General features: G+C 39.4%; 1 protein-coding gene across 1 annotated transcript in view; it reads left to right on the top strand.

Moving 5' to 3' along the window:
• CEP112 (centrosomal protein 112) overlaps nucleotides 1-23650 on the top strand; it is a 243236-nt gene that overhangs the window by 92467 nt on the left and 127119 nt on the right. The window contains exon 18 of the mRNA XM_063456123.1: nucleotides 12016-12095. Within this exon, the coding sequence (XP_063312193.1) occupies nucleotides 12016-12095 (80 nt within the window). The remainder of the gene's footprint in view (nucleotides 1-12015; nucleotides 12096-23650) is intronic.

The following is a 23650-nucleotide window of genomic DNA, read 5'->3' as shown; positions in this document are numbered from 1 at the left end:
GACAACCTAATGACGCATCTGGTGGTGGAGGCACACCTCTGGCAACATAGCGGTTACATTGTCTTTGTGCAGCATTTCATATTGAACTGCTGCACATTCATACAACAGGCACCATGGCCGCTTTAAATCTGGTGTGTGGAGTAACCCTTTAATGATTTGTTTTACTGTGTGTATCATGGTTTTTTTTGTGTGAAAGTTTTCTATTCTTTTTATTAGTTGCATTTGTGTACATGTTTTGGGTAGGTTCTCCAGGGTCAATCTGATCCAACCATATGAGGTAGACTCCTTAATATTCTGCTCTTATTACAGATTTATCCTAGCTGAGATCGCAGGTTATTTTTAAGTTGTGTCAGTTACGGTTTCTTTGATGAGCAGTATTTAAACTACAGATTAGAAAATCTTCCTGTGGTGAGCCAGTGATTGATCAATATCTATAAAGGTTCTCACTGAAGCTAATTTGACAATCCCAGGTTTGGCTAGATGGGCCCGAGTGATTTCACATTTAACCCTTTTGACTTCCAGGGTTTCCACGCACATATTATAAATGAGATTATTCATAGAGAACTCAAATGGGGCAGAGCCACACCTGTTCTGTAACATTCATTATCACTGAATGACACCTTCATTGGCCATCTAATTGGCATTTAATCATGGAGCAATGGGTCATACCTCCCTCTAGTGGTCAAGTTGTGGCGCTTTCTTTAATCAATTTTAAAATAAATTAAATCCTCAGTACACAGCATAATGGTCAATGGTAGCTTATTCAGCCACCAAGGCCAGGCAACGTTTCGGTACACTTGGTGTCTTTGTAAGCCATAACTTACATCATACAACAAGATTGTTGTATGTGTATCATACAACAATCTGTATAATATTAATAATAGATAGGTGTATAAACCATCAAACAATGTAACAGCTTAGCTTGTAGTGCTTTTTATCACATGTGCTAATGCTTAAGTGGAAAAAAGAAAAACTTTGTGAATCAATGTTCTCTATCTACAATAATATCATTACCTTAAAGTGAATAGGTGTTATTTATGATGATGTCACTATCCCAAATACATAGGTGTATACAAATAAATGAGCGTACAATAATTATATATCTATATATATATAGATATATATATATATTGTACCTTCATTTATTTGCTATGTATTTGGGATAGTGACATCATCTCACTTGATTGCACAAAATTGCACCTTGGTACAGTATCCAGTATTTTTCCTGAAGGGAGGAGTGCCAAGCATTGTCTATTTGTTATATATATATATATATATATATATATATATATATATATATATATATATATTAAGAGGTAGGCAACCTTTGGCACCCCCCCCCCCCCCCCACACACACACACACATACACTAAAATGTTCCAATTAGTTTTTTATATCCAAAAATGAATGTAGTAGAATAATATACAGTGTAACATTGATCAATGTCTAGTGTATCTATAAGTGATGGTGAATATCACACCAAAGCCGGGAAATATGATGTCTAGCTTTCATGAAATGTAAAGGAATTGGTTCTAATTGTAGATTTATGTTGGACCTTTCTGTCTTTTAATTTCTGTGTTGTTGCCTCTGTATGTCAATCCACAGGGACACTTAAGTGTGTTGATGACATATGTCGAGTTACAAGTTAAAAAAAAAAAAAAGTCTAATAAAATACCTCTTAGGTTATTAGTTCCAGGATGTATAAAGGTATTCCCTTTAATGACTGCATTATAAACACTACACTTTAAACAGGGATAGTTACCACATTTAGGAGAATCTAAAAACAACTGTCCCTGCTTCCTAACAGAAACTTCAAACCTAACAAGTTTATCTTCAATGGTAATACACCTTCTATATGCCATTAAGGGAGCTTCTTCAAACTCTTTGATGTTAGTAGTATGTACCATACGTTCTCAAAGTTTGGCTCACCTGAAGACTATGTGTCCTGAATGAGGAAATAAAATCCATTCTATTTTGATTGCCTTCCAAATTCGTAGAAGGCAATAAAAGTTTGTCTCTTCCAATTTCCTTTATCTTATCTTTTTCATCCTGTTGGACACCTAATGAAAATAAATTTTTTAGCCATTTCCTTAATTCTATCCTGTTGGTATCAGATACTATAAGTTTGCCTCTAAAAATCGAACTTCTAGGTAAAGCCTTAAGAAGATTGGCAGAATGTGCACTATCAAAAAGTATGGCTTAGAGATCTCTACAAAGCTTATTCTTTTCAATATAAACCAAGGAAACCAGAAATTCCAACTTCTCTTGACTTGATGTCACGGTAAATCTAATTGTGTCAGAAATAGAATTCAAATGGGTGAAAAAAATTTCCCAATGGTTCGAATGGGCCCCCCCACACAGCGAATAGTGACGTCACTACAAGTAAACTAGAATTATATGTTAAGAAGCTTGTAATTCTTTCATTTTATTCTAAAATCCTGTTGTATCCAATAAAAAGGATATAATATTTCTCAAATATGGTATAAAAAACCCCAATTAAAATTAAAGGACCACTCTAGTGCCAGGAAAACATACTCGTTTTCCTGGCACTAGAGTGCCCTGAGGGTGCCCCCACCCTCAGGGACCCCCTCCCGCCGGGCTCTGGAAAGGGGAAAGTGTTTAAAACTTACCTTTTTCCAGCGGTGGGCGGAGAGCTCTCCTCCTCCGATCCTCCTCTTCTCCTCCCCGTCGGCTGAATGCGCACGCGCAGCACGAGCTGTGCGCGCATTCAGCCGGTCACATAGGAAAGCATTCATAATGCTTTCCTATGGACGCTTGCGTGCTCTCACTGTGATTTTCACAGTGAGAATCACGCAAGCGCCTCTAGCGGCTGTCAATGAGACAGCCACTAGAGGAAATAGGGGAAGGCTTAACCCATTCACAAACATAGCAGTTTCTCTCAAACTCTGAAGTGGTCTGGGTGCCTAGAGTGGTCCTATAAGAGAGGAGATAGGGTGCATAATCCATACCTGCCACTATTGGTCTGCCAGGTGGATTATGTAAAGATTTGTGGATCTTACGCAATATATATTAGGTTGAAATAATCGGATAGTCCTTCATTAAAAACATGTTTAAAATCTTTATTAGTCATTACTGCCTCAAAAGCATACTTAACATTCTCTTTAGTTTCAGATAGACTTCCATTAGTAGGATCAAAATCGAAAACTTTATAGATGGTATTGTCTGATAATTGTGTAATCATCTTCATTTAATAGGACAATAGCTGCTCTCTTGTCTGCTGGTTTACAAATAATTTTTGGATCCCATGCAATATTTTATTCATTTAATTACGTTACTAACAAAATATATGTTTCAACTGCATGGTCTGAACTAAAGGAAGAAAAATTACTTTTATTTTTCAAATGAAAATTTTTAAGGTACAGTCTTGTCTCCCTCTCATCAGAGTCCCTCACAGTTTTATTCAAACTCTGATAACATTAAAAAAAAGTAAAAAAAAAAGTAAATGTTTAAATGTAGTTTCCTAAAGAAACGGAAAAGATCTATTTCAGAATCAAGCATGTTAATCTTCTCACATCATCGAAATGATAAACACTTTGAAAGCAATTTTTCCTCGATGTCAGAGAGGTTCCAGATGGATACATTAACTATTAAGTCCATTTGTATTTTGTTTGGTTCAACCTCTGTCGAAATGCTTATCTTACTGGGGCTTTTTGTTTGTCGTCTGTGTTGTTGGAGCGTGTACATCTCTTGTGTGATTCCACCTCTATCTAGAAGTTCTCCAGCTTGTGGTCCAACTCAACACGCAGAACGTCCATCTCTGCTAATGTCATAGTATCTTTCAAACTTGTCTCCAGTTTAACCTCTTTTTCTGCGGACTTAGTCTCCATTTGTAGAAATGCAATAGTATAGTACTTTATGGTTTGGTGAACAGGAATCTTATCTATGGCATAAACCCCTAAATATAGGCTTCCATTGGAGTGCTCCCTAAAATGTCTTTGTCTTCCTGCTTCTGCTTTAATACAGGTGGATAAGTTTGAATTGCTAAGTCAGTTTCCAAGTAGAGTGTCATTACCCCAGAGAGCCTGTGTCTGAGAGTTAAAGGCAAACTTCAAATACCTAATGTGCTTTATGCATGTCAAGTATGTCCTCTTTAAAAAAAAAAAAAAAAAAAAAAATTGTTCTAGATTTAAATAGAAATTGACACTTTTGTAAATTAACCTTGTTACACTCCCTTCCTGTCAGTCAGACAACCGGTCCTGTTACTTCCTGGTTTGGCTAGCTCAGTGGAGCTAAACTCAAGTGGCAGCAATTGCCCAGAGCACCTGCTTTGCAGAGACTTCTCGTTGAGTTGCAGTGTGAAGTCTGTGATCTGCAGGTTTTACAAGCTGATTTTAGATATGAAAAAAAATGTATAATTTTTGGGTTTGCATTTGGGTTATATCTATTAAATAATGATAAAAAAATGGGCCCAGGACTTTACAGCAAAACAGTCAGATAAACCTTTAATACCTGTGAAAGTGAAGGAAATAAAAAATAAATTGAAACATAAACAATGTGCGTAGTAAACATACCAACTTTTGTCTTTGTTATGCGCCATGTAAATCGGAAGATCTAAGAAAACGTTACAACCATGTGAAATGAGACAGATAAATTGCTATTAAAACCTGTTACATTAATTAAAGCTGTGCTTTAAATAAATAATGGTGCTAAAAAAAAAATCACTTTATACTGTCCCTTTAAATTCTGATAGAAAACCCCATTTAAATCCTGGTGCTTTGTATACAGTAAAGTGTGTGTTTGCTTATCCCCTCCGAGAAGGTCTGTCATAGAATGTGGTTGGTAGCTGTCAGGGTACAGGCTCCGATCTCTGGGTTATTTATAATGCAAATAAAATAAGGGCTAAAACAAGTCAGTGGTGGTTTATACAAAAGTGCGCTATTTTATACGGCACATTATTTAAAATCAGAAAGAATGTGCTATACGTGTACATTTTCTTTCTAATTATTTGTAAACGGCTGGAGAAATACAATTACAAACTGGTGTAAACATCTTCTGTTTTATTTCTTTTCTTTTGAAATCTTTTCATTGTTTGTGTGTTATTGTAGCAGAACGATTGTATGGATTTTTCAGTAGTTGCAATAGAATAAAATGTAATAACCCATTTTCCTTCCTAATTGTATCTCTTTACAAGAATAGCATCTAATGCTTTCTCCTTTTTCTCCTCTGTCTTTTTTTGTTTGTGAGTGAAACCGGGTGCAATTAGAAGAACCGTAAAATCCATGTTAAGTATACATTAAAGGTCCCCCACACTGTGGTTTTTGATGTTCAATAAATGCACAGGAACCTGGTTATTTCACAGTAAACCTCTGGCCTACAAGAGAAGGAAACTTTGAGAATCAGGTGCACAGGGCCATTATCTTATATCCTTTATTGATCTACTGTGGCCGTTGTCTGTCCTTGGACATCAAACAAACACAAGGCCATAAAGCCAGACAGCAGTGTTTGATGAAGTGCGCAAATCTGTAAATCAGGAACTGGTTAGGCTAAATGATTTTACAAGCAGAGGAAACACTTGCACAGCACTGATAAGGCTGATCAACCAGCAATAACAAGCAGGCAACTGCCCCGGCTTTGCCTGACATCTGTTAATGAATTTCCCTGAGAGAAGCCAAGCGAAAGGCTTGTGCAATATTAAAGGAACACTTTGGTGTTAGGCATACAGAGCTATATTCCAAACACTAAAGTGTCCTTCTGCCCCGTGGCCCCCTGGCCATGTTGGAGTTTAAAAAAAATAAAAAAATAAAAAATTGTCATTTACCTAATTCCAGCGCCGAGGTCCTCCTTGTCGCGCTTCTCCTCCGCCTTGACCTTCCCCATAGGAAAGCATTGAAAAAATACTTTCCTATGGGCATTTAGAGGACGCTGGACGCCCTCATGCAAAGTGTGAGGATGTCCAGTGCCTTTTCATGGAGTCAAACTCGCTCAGTCTTAGCACTGCAATGTAGACATTGCAGTTTCAATAAAACACTGTAGGGTTAGCGGATACAGGGACACAGCACCCAGGCCACTTCAATGGGCTGAAGAGGTCTGGGTGCCTATAGTGTCCCTTAAAGAGAAATATTCGAATATCCAGGCCATGTTTTTTTCTCTAGATTTTGGTATATACTAAACTAGAGGAATGTTTGTGAGACTAATGTATGAAAATAATTCTGTTTTTTTTTATTTATTTTTTATATTGCTCTATTGTTTGTATTGTTTTAAAACTACATCCTGATGACATCTCATGTGTCTACTTAATGGCACATTTATGGCACATCGTGCAAATGAACATTTCTCACATCCCACGAGTCTCTGTTTCAGTGTAATTGTGTCATTGCATTCATGTTTTAGAGTACAGTGTACGGAATTCCTTTTTTACTCCAATAAGGATGTTAAAGAGCCAAACTAAGAAAGAAGTTACTTTACTTCCTGTGTCTTGTATGAGGCATGACAGATCCTGTTTAATTTGTCTTTTGTATTTTGTCGATAAGTGACTTGTGTGTTTAACTTACTGGAACAGACTGAAAGCAATAAATTGCTCATTAGAAAGTACCAACATATTTTGTCGCGCTGTACAATAGGTGGGTTAACAAGCAATAGTAATGAGACATGTTGTATATACACAAACAGAAAATGCTGAGGACCCTGCTCAAACAAGCTTATTTTCTTAAAGCGGCACTGTCACCGTCTGGGGACTTTGTGAATTCGCAAATCACTCTGACGGTGACATTGCCGCTGTGGGTTCCGGTGACAAGGGGAGGGCAGGTAAAGGTGAGATTTACTTACCTGAACCTGTACCTCATAGACATGGCCTTCTTAATCCAGTGGGTCCTCTTCAGCGCAGACACCGCGGGAGTCTACATTGACACTGGTGACAGCTGTCTGGATTGACACTTAGACTGTCCTGATTCTAAAAAAAGTCAGGTGGAGGAGAAATACAGAGACAAAGTAGCCCTTCTTTGCCTCTGCATATCATTTGACTGTGTTGGATTTTCAGTGAAATTCTAACACAGTCAAAGTGAGTATTTCATAAAGACCCTGTCTTTATCAAATACTCATTTTTCAGGGAGGGGGATGACCGTGCCCCTTTAAGGGAGTGGTATAAGAACAATAATGACTAAATGAAGTTTACGCTGTTAAAATTATTTTGGTCACATGTATGTTTATTGAAATGCAAAATGTATATGTTTGAAGGAATACTCAAAGTTATAAAAAGCAACTTCTGAATATTTCTTCCTCTTTCCTCTCTTTCTCGGCTACGTCTCTAAAGATTTCTCTTATTTATTGCCAAGCGGCACATTATTGAGGAACCTTGAGCTTATCTGAAATCTTGCCAGCTTCCTTGGTGATCAAACCTCCCCTCAAAGCCGTCTTTTTGTTTGTCTTTTGATGGCTGTCTTTGTAAGCGGTTGTTGATCTATAGAACGATAATCAGCTGACCGGGTTTCATCTCCTCTTTCTGAATATTTCATGTGTATAAAGGTTCAATCACAGATATGTCATATCTGACTTTCCTGCTGCCTGACTTTGTTAGGGAGATGCATTGAAACAGAGCAGAAATGCAAGAGATTAAATTTGGAACCAAAATATCAATTGACAAAAAAAATTGTTCTTTAACACCTTATTTGACATCCATTAGTTGATGTGGCAGAACCTTGATACTTTCAGACCATCATCCCTTTAGGATGATATAACTCAGAGAAAATACAGATGTGTAGCACTAATTAAACACCATGTTTTTACCTTGATATTAATACAAATGTTTAATATATAAACAGTTGCATTCGTTTTTCTTATTTCCAAACATCAAATTCTGCATGTCCAGTAAATGCCCCTGTTTTTCTTTTCTTTTTTTTTTTTTTTACATCATTTATTTTTGTCAGAATAACAGGAGACATTCAGTGTACAATTTGGCACATACATCGGTCTACAGAAATAAAAACATTACATAAAAAATTTCCGCAATAAGTCGTATAGCAGAGAGGAGTGTACAAAATATTATAGATGAGGTTAGGATTATGGCATTTGGAGGTGTATAACATTTCAGGTTGTTCATGACAAAAGGGTTACAGAATACAGAATTGAGGTATCGGTGATAATCTCCTCTCGCCATTTGATGATAAACTGATTTATATTAAAAACAAATGCTGTGTATTGGTTAGATATGATACTCTGCCCCGGACTGAGGATTTTATACTTTTAGCAAGGGAAAAAGAAAACCGAATGAAAGGGTTTTGGCAAAGAAGAAAGAGACAGAGATAGAGAAAGAGAAGAAAGATAGTAGTAAAGGATCTGGGGGGTCCCTGGTCGGCGATGACGTGGGGAGTGTCTTCTGACTTTAGAAGGGGGAGGAGGGATGGGTGCATAAGATAGCCTTGGTTAAAGCACTGAAGGCCTTGACTGTTTGGTATCCGTATCGTTTTCCCACGGCTCCAAGACTTTAGAGAATGTTTTCATGGACCCCTGAACCTGAGCAGCCAGTCCATGATATAGTTCTTCTTGAGCTTTTGGAGCACCATGGTCATGGGAAGTGTGGTGAGTTTTAGCCATGTTTGGGCCAGAGCTCGTCTAGCAGCAAGTGTCATTTTATTAAACAGGTGCTGTTCTTCCCTACTCAAATCATCGAATGGTTTAGCAAGTAGAAACATCCATGGGTTCTTGACAACACGTTTAGAGATTGTTTGGGATATTAGTGTCATAACTTCAGTCCAAAATAAAGTTACTTTAGGGCAGCTCTACCACATATGTTCGTAGGTTTCCTTGGTACTGCAGTCTCTCCAACAGAGTGGGCGTTTTCTTCATGTGATACAATTTAACTGGTGTGGTATACCACCTGAACATGGTTTTGTAAGATTGTTCTTGCATTGTGACACATATGGAAGTTTTAGAGTTAGCTTCCCATATGTCCTGCCTGTCAATAACCTCTAGAGTCTCCCCGAGCTCCGATTCCCATTTATCGATGTAATGTAACTCTCCCCAATCAATCGTGGTGGAGCAGAGGTGGGAGTAGAGCTGGGTGATCATGCCTCTCCGATATATCTCCTCATGGCATATTCGTTCAAAGAATGTCGGTTAAGTTTTAGCTGCTGCCTTAATTGTAGGTTGGCTAGCAAAATCTCGGATTTGGAGATATCTAAAAAACATCTGTGGGGTCAGATTCCTTCTACATTGTAGTTCTGTGAAAGGAACAATTAAGTCTCCAATATACCCTCTGGAGCCCAGCACGTTCCATGCCCCTAAAATATCTGGCTCTCATGCCCTGGGCAAAAACTCTGTTGTGACATAAAGGGGTGAGAGGGAAAGGGGAAGACATAATTGTGAGCGGATTTATCCCAGGGAGTGCCAGAGAGCTATTTGTGCTAGTTGAGCGGCCAGGTAGTAAAAGTGTAAATGAGGCAGTCCCAGTCCACCACTCGTTATTGGTTGATATAATATGTTATGAGAAACCCTATGTCTTTTGCCTTGCCATATAAACTGGTCCATGGCTTTCTGGAGGTGGGCTAGATCTTGTTTTGAGATAGGAAGAGGTAGGGCTTGGAATAAGAATAACATTCGAGGGAAGATATACATATTTATGGAATGTATTTTTCCAATCCAGTAAAGGGGTTTATCTGTCCAGGTTTCCATGTCGGAAATTAGTGTGCTTATTATGGGTGTGCAATTTAGTCGATGTAATTAGGAAGGGTCAGCCGGTAGATTGATATCTAGATATTTGAGAGATGCAGGTGAGTTGTGTATGTGGTAGGAGTTCCTGATCTGTGTCATGTTAGCCGCTGAGAGTGTGATAGGGGGCATGCTAGATTTTCTCATGTTAACCTTGTATCCCTATATAATGCTAAATGTTGTGAAGAGTGGAATCAGGGCTTGCATGAGAAGGACATCATCGGCATATCCAAAGACCAGGAATTCTTGGTCTCCCACCTTTGCGCCGCATATTAAGGGGTGTTCTCGTATTGCCTGCATGAGAGGTTTGAGTGTCAGAACAAAAAGTAATGGGGAGAGAGGGCAACTCTGCTGGGTGCCGTTTCCTTGGGTGAAAAGTGGGCAAGCAGCTTCTGAAATTTTTACTTGTGCTGTAACATTGGTATATAACGCCCATACCGCAGTAATAAAAGGGAGGGGGAAATCCCACGTGGTGCTGAAGCTCAAACATTTTACTCGGTCGAATGATTTTTCAGCATCGAGGGAAAGCACCAACGATGATGTCCTAGATCAGGGATAGGCAACCTTCGGCTCTCCAGATGTTGTGGACTACATCCCCCATAATGCTCTTACACACCTAATGCTGGCAAAGCATCATGGGAGGTGTAGTCCAAAACATCTGCAGAGCCGAAGGTTGCCTATCCCTGTCCTAGATAATGCCTGTGGCGAAAGCTACTTGTCCGCCTTTTACCGTCAGGAGGTCTACTTGCCAGCCTTTTACCGACAGGAGATCAGGTACCTGGTTGGTCTACCCTTGGGAGGGAAGATGTGTGGCGAAAGCAACTTTGCCACTGGGGTTTGGAGGGGACTACTTGCCAACCTTTTACCCTGTGACTATGGCCCCTTTAATTTATTATGGTTAAAAAACCCTATTTGTACTTTTTATGACTTTGGACAATAATTATTCGAACTTTCAAAGCGGCACTTCGAACTCTCAAAGCCATTTGAAGTGCCATTCGACCACGTGATGGCAGCCATCTTGTTTGCATGGACCAGAACCGCAATTAGACTTCAGGGGGACTTAGCCGCGAATGCCCTGGAACTATTTCCAGCATGAAAACCCCTGTGGTTCCCGGTCGGTTATCCAGCGGCACTTAGCTGCGATTCTATGGAACTGTTTTTGGCATGACTTCCATAACATTTCTGAACTCCTGATCTGATCTGGGGGATTTTTTGGATATGTTGTTCATCTAGATCAGGGCTATCATGGGATGTAACATTTATGGGGATATGTTGTGTTTTGGAGTACTTTTTAATAAATGTGTGTTTTTCTGCCTGGAGATTACTGAGTTACATACAGTACTTCATTCAATTATCTCACAGGCAGAGGGTAGGGACTGTATGTGTGTTATGGGAGTGTCGTACAGTTAATTACTGTTCTTATTGGTTTATTCCCTTTGTGTTCCTGTGCCCAACAAGGTCCACCTGGGTGTCACCCTTGTTGGGAAACTTGCATAAAAGTCCAGTGCGCCTCTCTTAAAATTGAGTTCTGCTTAACCCTCAACACGTAGCCTTGTCTCGTGCTTGTAGGGGAACTGCTATATCACTACTTGCTCTTATAAGAGCTGTTCCTGCTACGCTCTCTGAAGTAGAAGAGGTCTTTCCCACATGGTCCTGGATATCCAAGGTTGGTCCAGGCTGGGAGGAAGACGGCGAGGTCCCAGCTAAGCTACGGCGGTTGTGGAGTCTGCGGTGCTTGTGGTGTCCGGTGCGGTGCTTATGGTCCTCTGCGCCAGCTAGGAAACATCTGTTGGCGGAGGTGCCCAGTCGGGGTGCCAGGTGATCCGTTACAATGCCAATTTTCTGATTACATTTATATTGCAACGAGTGTTCTCAAAAAGCTACCTGCCGGTATGAAACCAACTTGGTCTGCGTGGATTAAGTGCGTTAAAGGGTTTAGTCTCCCTGCAAGTATTTTGCTGTCATGTAAATGTCCCTTCTTAATTACACAAGGCAGTACTTCCAGGCAGCAACCTCAGATTCCTATTGGCAGACTTATCATCCCCGTCCAAACCCGTTAAAGTTTTGCTGAAAGTTTTAATTATTATTATTATTTATTATTATTGCATTTATATAGCGCCAACAGATTCCGTAGCGCTTTACAATATTTACAATAATTGTGGTAATTATGTAGAAATAGTTGCTATTGAAGCCATGTTGTGATATTAGATTTTCTGGAATAGTTGATATGGCTGCCAGTTGATGGCATTGGTTGTCATTGGCTTTGGGTAGTTCTAATTTAAATTACCTGCTGATTGTATTCATTGCTTTGGCCTCTCATTATAGTATGCTATTTTATATTTTCCATTGACAGGTGCGAGATCTCCGTAACCAGCTGGAACATGAGAGAGAATCGGCAGCGAAGAAAACTGGTAAACTGGAAGAGTCATTAAAGTAAGTATGAGAGGGGTGTAGTGAGTGCAGGCTTGTATCTATCTGACTGTGTTGGGAGCATTGAGTGAGTGTACTAGCAGTGAGTGTTGGAGCAGTGAGTGTACTAGCAGTTAGTGTGGGATCACTGAGCGAATGTACTAGCAGTTAGTGTGGGATCACTGAGCGAATGTACTAGCAGTTAGTGTGGGAGCAGTGAGTGTACTAGCAGTTAGTGTGGGATCACTGAGCGAATGTGCTAGCAGTTAGTGTGGGATCACTGAGTGAGTGTACTAGCAGTGAGTGTGGGAGCACTGAGTGAGTGTACTAGTAGTGAGTGTGTGGGAGCACTGAGTGAGTGTACTAGTAGTGAGTGTTTAGGAGCACTGAGTGAGTGTACTAGTAGTGAGTGTGTAGGAGCACTGAGTGAGTGTACTAGCAGTGAGTCTGTAGGAGCAATGAGTGAGTGTACTAGTAGTGAGTGTGTGGGAGCACTGAGTGAGTGTACTAGTAGTGAGTGTGTAGGAGCACTGAGTGAGTGTACTAGTAGTGAGTGTGTGGGAGCACTGAATGAGTGTACTAGCAGTGAGTCTGTAGGAGCAATGAGTGAGTGTACTAGTAGTGAGTGTGTGGGAGCACTGAGTGAGTGTACTAGCAGTGAGTCTGTAGGAGCACTGAGTGAGTGTACTAGTAGTGAGTCTGTAGGAGCACTGAGTGAGTGTACTAGCAGTGAGTCTGTAGGAGCAATGAGTGAGTGTACAACCATTGAGTGAACTAGCAGTGAGTGTGTCCAAAGCATTAGGTAAGTGTTCACCAGAAAAAATGGGTCTGTTAGTTAGTGTGATTGTGTTCAAGCAGTGAATGAGTGCATCCTAGCTATGAGCATCCATTTGTAGTGAGATGAGGGTCTGGGATTAGAGAGAGCGTACTGGGAGCACATTTAAGATACCGGCAGTGATGACATGTACCTATTATGGGATGCATTGAATGGAACTGAACGAGGGCTTGTTAGTGTTTAGGGGCCGTATGTGCGCAGCCAGTGAGAATCCATAAGGACTGAGTGTATGTGAGCAGTGTGTGATGGTCTAATAGACATTTCCATGTATAATAAAATGATTTCCTAATCGTTCATAAAAGTAATTTGCAATATTTGGGCCTCCTCAACGAACCCTCCACATTTCCAATAACAGCCTACTGCCAGGCAAGAACAAGCTACTCAGTGAAAGAATGTGCTGATTCAGCTTCACAATACACTGCACGTTGATCTTAAAAAGCACATTTATATTTCCACAATTCAGCCGGTTTTGTTATTCAAATTGTATCCAGTTTCTCCATCACCCCCTCCTGGTTTTTAATCACTTTATTTAGTCTGGCCTGCTGGAAGAAGAATACGGCGTGCTTAGGATAGCCTCATGCCAGGGTTATTATTGAAATAACAGCTTGTATGTTCTCATATCAAACTACAAATTGCCGCTGTTTTTGCCAGGCAAGATTCTGCATGAGATATGGCACTCTCGCTTTATAAAATAATATGGGCACAGCGTAGCCACTGATCTGTGCATTACTGGACCAAGGCAAGGGAATCCGTCTGGGGTGTTTACTTTATGCCAAACCCAATGTTTAAATTCTCAGTTTCCAGAGGATTTTGCCTCTATCAGCAGTTCTGCCCTGTTTATTTTGAAAGTGCCGTTTATTTTGGACGAAGGTGATATAATGGCAGCTCTCTGTCTCTAGGGTAACGCGGCTCATATTTTGAAAGTTCACACAAAAATTAAACAAAGTGCAGGTATTTGAAATGATGTGGGAGTTGTGGTAGAGGAGCCATCATTATTTGGGACAAAAAAGGTAAAAGAGGATTTGTAGATGAATCAACCAGCTGTGTTAATGAAGGAAATTACTTTAAAACGGGAAAGTGTGACATTTTCTCTTTCTGGCGCAGTGGTGGCTCACTTTGGCACTAAAAATTTGTGAATTTCATTTTCCTTAATTCTATATTATCTTGAACTCTTACAGGGGTGTTTTTTTAATAATAGATTTGAGAATTGCTGTAAGGGTCTGCTCCCGTTCTGCAATAAGAGCATTAATGAGGTCGGCACTAATCTTGGGCAATTAGACGAGGCTCACAGATGGTATTCAGTGGTCTTAAGGTCAAAGCTCTGTGCCGGCCAGTAAAGTTGTCCCACATTAATCACAGCCGACTATTTATTCTGTGTGGACCTGGCTCATGCTCCTCAGCATTGTCATGGTGAAAGGCCTTCCCCAAACATTTGCTACAAACTTGGAATCTCAGGATATTCTAGAATGTCATTGAATGTTGTAACATGAAGTCATTTATTAGCTGGAAGTACTGGACCTTCACAAATATTTACAGTTGGCACTGTGCAGCTAGGCAGGTAGTGTTATTCTGGCATCTCTCATACCCAGAGTTGAAGCATGATTCATCACTTCCAGAGCGTATGTTTCCACCGCTTCAGAGTGCAATAGCAGCAAACATTATACTGCTCCATCAAACACTTGGCATTGCGCATGGTAATCATAGGATTGCTAGTATATAGTCTGCCACGGATATCCATTTTATGAGCCTACCAGCACTTTGTGTGCCGATGCCGCTTCCAGAGAGATTTTGGAAAGATAATTTACTCACTTCAGCACTTAGTACTGTGAATTTTTGTTGTTAAACTACAGTTGCATCTAGAAATTCCAATTTCACAATCGCAGAAGGGCAGTAAACTGATCTAAGATGGCATTGTTAGTGCCACGTTGAAAGTTACCAAAAAAAGTAGTAGTAGCTGTAAGAGGTGGAATGCTAATATTGTATTAGAATCTAACTAAGGAAAGAATCAACATTGTCAACTATGCAAAATGCACATGATCTACTTTAATGGTACCATCCAATATAGATATAGCTCAGTTCTTTAACTCGTACGCAAAGAATGCTACGATTTCCCCTTGATTAGAACTGAAAATATCATTTAATCAAGTTTAGGCAAAAATAACAAAAGTGAAAACACTGCTGATTTGGGGCATTTTTTCAGTGTTGCATGTTTTGGCCAAAATGTTGAAATTGATTTAATAGACCGAAAAATGTACTTTTGACTAACTCTGCCATTGTTAATACCCATATGTATGTGTTTACATCACCCTTTAATTATCTATTATTCGCTATTTCGTAAATAAGCAGTGATCCTAAGACCCAAATATTTAATAGTCGCATCCAAGTAAATGTATTCAGGGCAGCTTAGCACCTCTCCATAAGGACGCCACTCATGGAGGTCTCCAGCTCTGTATAGTCAGTAAAACGGATCACCCCCACAAAGCGCCACTTCGTTCTGGCGTCTGCAGAGCCATACAATCACTGTGGCGGTTAATGAATGAACATTGCTGGGATAACTAGACATTATTATTATTATTATTGGTATTTATATAGCGCCAACTATTTCCGCAGCGCTTTACAGTATTAATACAGTGTAAATTATAATGCCTACACATATGAGAACAAATTAAACGAATGTCGATTGTTCCACTGTTATTCTTTTTTTTTTCCATCTGTCCAACTTAATTTCCATCCTGCTATATCACGCAGTGTGTGAGCATTAGACTATACTAGCTCTTACACCACAATAAAAACGTTAGGTTGTGGTTTTCCCCTAAAACAGCAGTTTCTGCACCTATAGCATTACTTCTTAGATCAGATGTGTTCTATAGGAGGAATGACAGGCTAGGGGAACGCCTTCACACATAATATAGGGAAAGAGTAGCCAAATGAAGTAAATGGAGGGACACATATTCCGGACCTTAGAGTAGCAAGGCATAAAGTGTGCCCTAGATAGGTGAACAAACAGAGTCAGAAGCAATCCAAGGTCAAGGATGCCAGAGGTGCTCAAAATATGATCTAACAAGTCGGGGTCAAGGATATAGATCAAATCAGGATAGTCAATACGAAGTATCTAGGGGCTTAAAGAAATACCCCATCCTGTCTCATTGGAGATTTGTTTACCTGAATGGGAAAGAATCGAGGTGAAATGCTAGTGTAGTACTTACCTAACGTGGTAGGTGAGCTTACACTCAAGGGGCCATTGGAGTAATTCTAATAACATCCAGTTATTTAAATGTGCATAGGGAATTGGGATATTGCGCAAGTAACTATTTTCTTTGTGTTTTTTTTTTTTTTATGGGAGGCATGGTAGTTATCAGATGTATTATATAGGAGGTATGGCAGTTATTATGTGTATTGTATAAGAAGTATGGTAGTTATCAGATGTATTATATAGGAGGTATGGCAGTTATTATGTGAATTATATAGGAGGTATAGTAGTTATCAGGTGTATTATATGGGAGGTATCAGGTGTATTACCGGACCCGGTTACATTCTGACTTCTCTGAAATGAGAAAGATTTTGTAAAATTTACCACCGAACCCTTACCGAGAATGAAATGTTTTCTTGGAATAGTTTGAGTGCTGACACCATGTTTTATTTTGTCATTCTGACATGTATTTGAAAAATGTACTTTACTAATATATTCTAAAGGGGTGTAATTAGCTTGATATAAAGTTGTATATGGATGGCAAGCTGACAGCTTATGACGGCCGAGTGCTGTTGTGTATTGCCAGTCATTCACCGCATTCACTGCATCTACATTGGCAGACAAATGGCAAAGGGCAGCGTGTTATTCCTAATTGTCCCTGACACAGAAGATCCTGTGAATACATACGACTGGCATTGCTTCGATGCAGGATAAATGATGCCTATTAACGTTCCTACGGAAAGCTGGTTGAAAATGACCCTTTTATCAATTTGTTTGCGCCTTTCTTGTCCAGCCAGTCATCTCTTTCATTACTCTAAATGTTTTAACCTTTTGCCCAGTCATTAATTTCTGCAGGTTGGTTCTTAAAAGTATTTGGGAATATTCAACTTAATTGTCACTGATTACCGGTCAGACTCAATCTCAACTTGTTTTTTCTTCCCAATTCCTCTTTCTCTTTCCTTGTGGTGGGCCCATGCTGAGTTAAAATAGTCCTGGTCAATTCATTTGACATGGGGTGGGAGTAATGCTGGATTTTTTTCTTATTTTATTTTTTTGGACCAACCTGTTTGCTGAAACAGTACAGTATATATAGGATCTAAAATATTATTTTTGTCCCACTTGCATCTCCCCATTTCTCTTTTTATTCCAGGTCTTACCCTCCCCTTTATTTATTTCATATAAATCCTCATTCCATCATACTCCTCCTTATTCCTTCTATCCATCCCTCTCCTCCTTGTTCCATCATACTCCTCCTCATTCAATCATACTACTACTCATTCCATCATACTCCTCCCCTCTCCTCTTCATTCCATCATACTCCTAGTCATTCAATCATACTACTACACATTCCATCATACTCCTCCCTTCTCCTCTTCATTCCATCATACTCCTAGTCATTCAATCATACTACTACTCATTCCATCATACTCCTCCCCTCTCCTCTTCATTCCATCATACTCCTAGTCATTCAATCATACTACTACACATTCCATCATACTCCTCCCTTCTCCTCTTCATTCCATCATACTCCTAGTCATTCAATCATACTACTACTCATTCCATCATACTCCTCCCCTCTCCTCTTCATTCCATCATACTCCTAGTCATTCAATCATACTACTACACATTCCATCATACTCCTCCCTTCTCCTCTTCATTCCATCATACTCCTAGTCATTCAATCATACTACTACACATTCCATCATACTCCTCCCCTCTCCTCTTCATTCCATCATACTTCTTCTCATTCCATCTCTCCTCTCCTCCTCATTTAATCTCTCCTCCTATTTCCATCGCACTTCCCCTCTCCTCTTTGTCCCAACATACTTCTATTCATTCCACCTCTCTTCTCCTCTTCATTCCATCATACTCTTCCTCATTAAATCTCTCCTTCCCTCTCTTCCTCGTTCCATTACACGTCTCCTCATTCAATCTCTCTCTCTCTCCCTCTCCTCCTAATTCATCATATTCCTCCTCCTTTTCCCTCCTCTCCATTCATTTTCTCCATGACATTTATTCTCCCCTTCCATCTCTCTTTACCTCTCTCTCCAAGATAGTAAGCTCATCTGAGCAGGTTCCTCATCACATCCTATATCTAGTAACATTATTAATCTATCAATCCCTCGATGTTTTATATCCCCACGCTGAATATGTTGGTGCTATATAATAATAGGTGTCATGAACTGTCCCCCCTCCACGTTGTTTATTTTCAGTCCATATTATTCTGCCTCTTCTTGCTGCCTTATTTTTTGGCATACATTTTGAAATTCGATTTTCCATTCACCACAGTTAACTGTTAAGTTAATAAACACTGTGTATTGTGACGACAGATAAAAGCAATTATCTCAACGTGTCTGCCTTTTCCCGACCTAAGCGCACAGCAAGCCATATAGCACCTAGCACTTAGTTTCCATCACAGTGTTGGTTGTGTTACTTCCTCAGCCAAGCTTTTTAAGCACCAAATTTTGAGGAGCAAATGCTACCAGATGGCTCTTGTCATCTCACTCTCTAATATTGTTTGTTTATACAGAACGCAAGCAGCGCCTCTGCGTCTCTCCGTCCATACGCCCGTTGATGCCCTCCATGTTTACATGTAATGTCAAACTGCTGAATGTGTTTCTAAAAAGATCTGACACGGTATTGCTTTTTTGAGCTTGTAATCTAAACACCCCATAGTCAACATGTTAGCGAAACATAGGGGTGACCTGGAGGAACCCAGAAAAACTGTGAAGGAATGAATCCCTCTCTGAAATCTAGAGACTTTCAATTGTACATACACCTGAGGTGCACAGTCTGAAATATCAGGTTTTTTCACCTAGGGGATTTATGCACATATTCTTTTTGTTTTTAAGTTCTTTTTATTTTTAGCTGTTTTTTTGTTTTGTTTTGTGTTTTTTAATTCACATTGTATTCCTGGTTTTTCTAGCACAGCCGAAACATTCCATGCAAGTTAATGTAACACCCATGGGGTATTGCGCTGTGGAATGAACATCTGAGTTTGCATTTTTCTACATAAGCCCTGGTGCGCATGAGCATGTCCAAAGCATCATAGGGCGATGACTTTCTGAACATGAAAGTGCATTACAGAGCAATGTATTTCTGGACATGGAAGTGCATTACAGAGCAATGTATTTCTGGACATGGAAGTGCATTACAGAGCAATGTATTTCTGGACATGGAAGTGCATTACAGAGCAATGTATTTCTGGACATGGAAGTGCATTACAGAGCAATGTATTTCTGGACATGGAAGTGCATTACAGAGCAATGTATTTTTTAACATGGAAGTGCATTGCAGAGCAATGTATTTCTGGACATGGAAGTGCATTACAGAGCAATGTATTTCTGGACATGGAAGTGCATTACAGAGCAATGTATTTCTGGACATGGAAGTGCATTATAGAGCAATGTATTTCTGGACATGGAAGTGCATTACAGAGCAATGTATTTCTGGACATGGAAGTGCATTATAGAGCAATGTATTTCTGGACATGGAAGTGCATTACAGAGCAATGTATTTCTGGAGATGGAAGTGCATTACAGAGCAATGTATTTCTGAACATGAAAGTGCATTACAGAGCAATGTATTTCTGGAGATGGAAGTGCATTTATAGAGCAATGTATTTCTGGACATGGAAGTGCATTACAGAGCAATGTATTTCTGGACATGGAAGTGCATTATAGAGCAATGTATTTCTGGACATGGAAGTGCATTACAGAGCAATGTATTTCTGGACATGGAAGTATATTATAGAGCAATGTATTTCTGGAGATGGAAGTGCATTATAGAGCAATGTATTTCTGGACATGGAAGTGCATTATAGAGCAATGTATTTCTGGACATGGAAGTGCATTACAGAGCAATGTATTTCTGGACATGGAAGTGCATTATAGAGCATTGTATTTCTGGAGATGGAAGTGCATTATAGAGCAATGTATTTCTGGACATGGAAGTGCATTACAGAGCAATGTATTTCTGGACATGGAAGTGCATTACAGAGCAATGTATTTCTGGACATGGAAGTGCATTATAGAGCAATGTATTTCTGGACATGGAAGTGCATTATAGAGTAATGTATTTCTGGACATGGAAGTGCATTATAGAGCAATGTACTTCTGGACATGGAAGTGCATTACAGAGCAATGTATTTCTGGACATGGAAGTAAATTACAGAGCAATGTATTTCTGGACATGGAAGTGCATTATAGAGCAATGTATTTCTGGAGATGGAAGTGCATTATAGAGCAATGTATTTCTGGACATGGAAGTGCATTATAGAGCAATGTATTTCTGGACATGGAAGTGCATTACAGAGCAATGTATTTCTGGACATGGAAGTGCATTATAGAGCAATGTATTTCTGGAGATGGAAGTGCATTATAGAGCAATGTATTTCTGGACATGGAAGTGCATTACAGAGCAATGTATTTCTGGACATGGAAGTGCATTACAGAGCAATGTATTTCTGGACATGGAAGTGCATTATAGAGCAATGTATTTCTGGACATGGAAGTGCATTATAGAGTAATGTATTTCTGGACATGGAAGTGCATTATAGAGCAATGTACTTCTGGACATGGAAGTGCATTACAGAGCAATGTATTTCTGGACATGGAAGTGCATTACAGAGCAATGTATTTCTGGACATGGAAGTGCATTATAGAGCAATGTATTTCTGGAGATGGAAGTGCATTATAGAGCAATGTATTTCTGGACATGGAAGTGCATTACAGAGCAATGTATTTCTGGACATGGAAGTGCATTATAGAGCAATGTATTTCTGGACATGGAAGTGCATTATAGAGCAATGTATTTCTGGACATGGAAGTGCATTACAGAGCAATGTATTTCTGGACATGGAAGTGCATTACAGAGCAATGTATTTCTGGACATGGAAGTGCATTACAGAGCAATGTATTTCTGGACATGGAAGTGCATTATAGAGCAATGTATTTCTGGACATGGAAGTGCATTACAGAGCAATGTATTTCTGGACATGGAAGTGCATTATAGAGCAATGTATTTCTGGACATGGAAGTGCATTACAGAGCAATGTATTTCTGGAGATGGAAGTGCATTACAGAGCAATGTATTTCTGAACATGAAAGTGCATTACAGAGCAATGTATTTCTGGAGATGGAAGTGCATTTATAGAGCAATGTATTTCTGGACATGGAAGTGCATTACAGAGCAATGTATTTCTGGACATGGAAGTGCATTATAGAGCAATGTATTTCTGGACATGGAAGTATATTATAGAGCAATGTATTTCTGGAGATGGAAGTGCATTATAGAGCAATGTATTTCTGGACATGGAAGTGCATTATAGAGCAATGTATTTCTGGACATGGAAGTGCATTACAGAGCAATGTATTTCTGGACATGGAAGTGCATTATAGAGCAATGTATTTCTGGAGATGGAAGTGCATTATAGAGCAATGTATTTCTGGACATGGAAGTGCATTACAGAGCAATGTATTTCTGGACATGGAAGTGCATTACAGAGCAATGTATTTCTGGACATGGAAGTGCATTATAGAGCAATGTATTTCTGGACATGGAAGTGCATTATAGAGTAATGTATTTCTGGACATGGAAGTGCATTATAGAGCAATGTACTTCTGGACATGGAAGTGCATTACAGAGCAATGTATTTCTGGACATGGAAGTAAATTACAGAGCAATGTATTTCTGGACATGGAAGTGCATTATAGAGCAATGTATTTCTGGAGATGGAAGTGCATTATAGAGCAATGTATTTCTGGACATGGAAGTGCATTATAGAGCAATGTATTTCTGGACATGGAAGTGCATTACAGAGCAATGTATTTCTGGACATGGAAGTGCATTATAGAGCAATGTATTTCTGGAGATGGAAGTGCATTATAGAGCAATGTATTTCTGGACATGGAAGTGCATTACAGAGCAATGTATTTCTGGACATGGAAGTGCATTACAGAGCAATGTATTTCTGGACATGGAAGTGCATTATAGAGCAATGTATTTCTGGACATGGAAGTGCATTATAGAGTAATGTATTTCTGGACATGGAAGTGCATTATAGAGCAATGCACTTCTGGACATGGAAGTGCATTACAGAGCAATGTATTTCTGGACATGGAAGTGCATTACAGAGCAATGTATTTCTGGACATGGAAGTGCATTATAGAGCAATGTATTTCTGGAGATGGAAGTGCATTATAGAGCAATGTATTTCTGGACATGGAAGTGCATTACAGAGCAATGTATTTCTGGACATGGAAGTGCATTATAGAGCAATGTATTTCTGGACATGGAAGTGCATTACAGAGCAATGTATTTCTGGACATGGAAGTGCATTATAGAGCAATGTATTTCTGGACATGGAAGTGCATTATAGAGCAATGTATTTCTGGACATGGAAGTGCATTACAGAGCAATGTATTTCTGGACATGGACGTGCATTACAGAGCAATGTATTTCTGGACATGGAAGTGCATTACAGAGCAATATATTTCTGGACATGGAAGTGCATTATAGAGCAATGTATTTCTGGACATGGAAGTGCATTACAGAGCAATGTATTTCTGGACATGGAAGTGCATTATAGAGCAATGTATTTCTGGACATGGAAGTGCATTACAGAGCAATGTATTTCTGGACATGGAAGTGCATTATAGAGCAATGTATTTCTGGACATGGAAGTGCATTATAGAGCAATGTATTTCTGGACATGGAAGTGCATTACAGAGCAATGTATTTCTGGACATGGAAGTGCATTACAGAGCAATGTATTTCTGGACATGGAAGTGCATTACAGAGCAATGTATTTCTGGACATGGAAGTGCATTATAGAGCAATGTATTTCTGGACATGGAAGTGCATTACAGAGCAATGTATTTCTGGACATGGAAGTGCATTATAGAGCAATGTATTTCTGGACATGGAAGTGCATTACAGAGCAATGTATTTCTGGACATGGAAGTGCATTACAGAGCAATGTATTTTTTAACATGGAAGTGCATTACAGAGCAATGTATTTCTGGACATGGAAGTGCATTATAGAGCAATGTATTTCTGGACATGGAAGTGCATTATAGAGCAATGTATTTCTGGAGATGGAAGTGCATTTTAGAGCAATGTATTTCTGGACATGGAAGTGCATTACAGAGCAATGTATTTCTGGACATGGAAGTGCATTACAGAGCAATGTATTTCTTGACATGGAAGTGCATTATAGAGCAATGTATTTCTGGACATGGAAGTGCATTATAGAGCAATGTATTTCTGGACATGGAAGTGCATTACAGAGCAATGTATTTCTGGACATGGAAGTGCATTATAGAGCAATGTATTTCTGGACATGGAAGTGCATTATAGAGTAATGTACTTCTGGACATGGAAGTGCATTACAGAGCAATGTATTTCTGGACATGGAAGTGCATTACAGAGCAATGTATTTCTAGACATGGAAGTGCATTATAGAGCAATGTATTTCTGGAGATGGAAGTGCATTATAGAGCAATGTATTTCTGGACATGGACGTGCATTACAGAGCAATGTATTTCTGGACAT

Source organism: Pelobates fuscus, chromosome 5 (genome assembly GCF_036172605.1).
Source record: "Pelobates fuscus isolate aPelFus1 chromosome 5, aPelFus1.pri, whole genome shotgun sequence".
NCBI lineage: Eukaryota > Metazoa > Chordata > Amphibia > Anura > Pelobatidae > Pelobates > Pelobates fuscus.
This window is presented reverse-complemented; position numbering and strand designations above follow the sequence as displayed.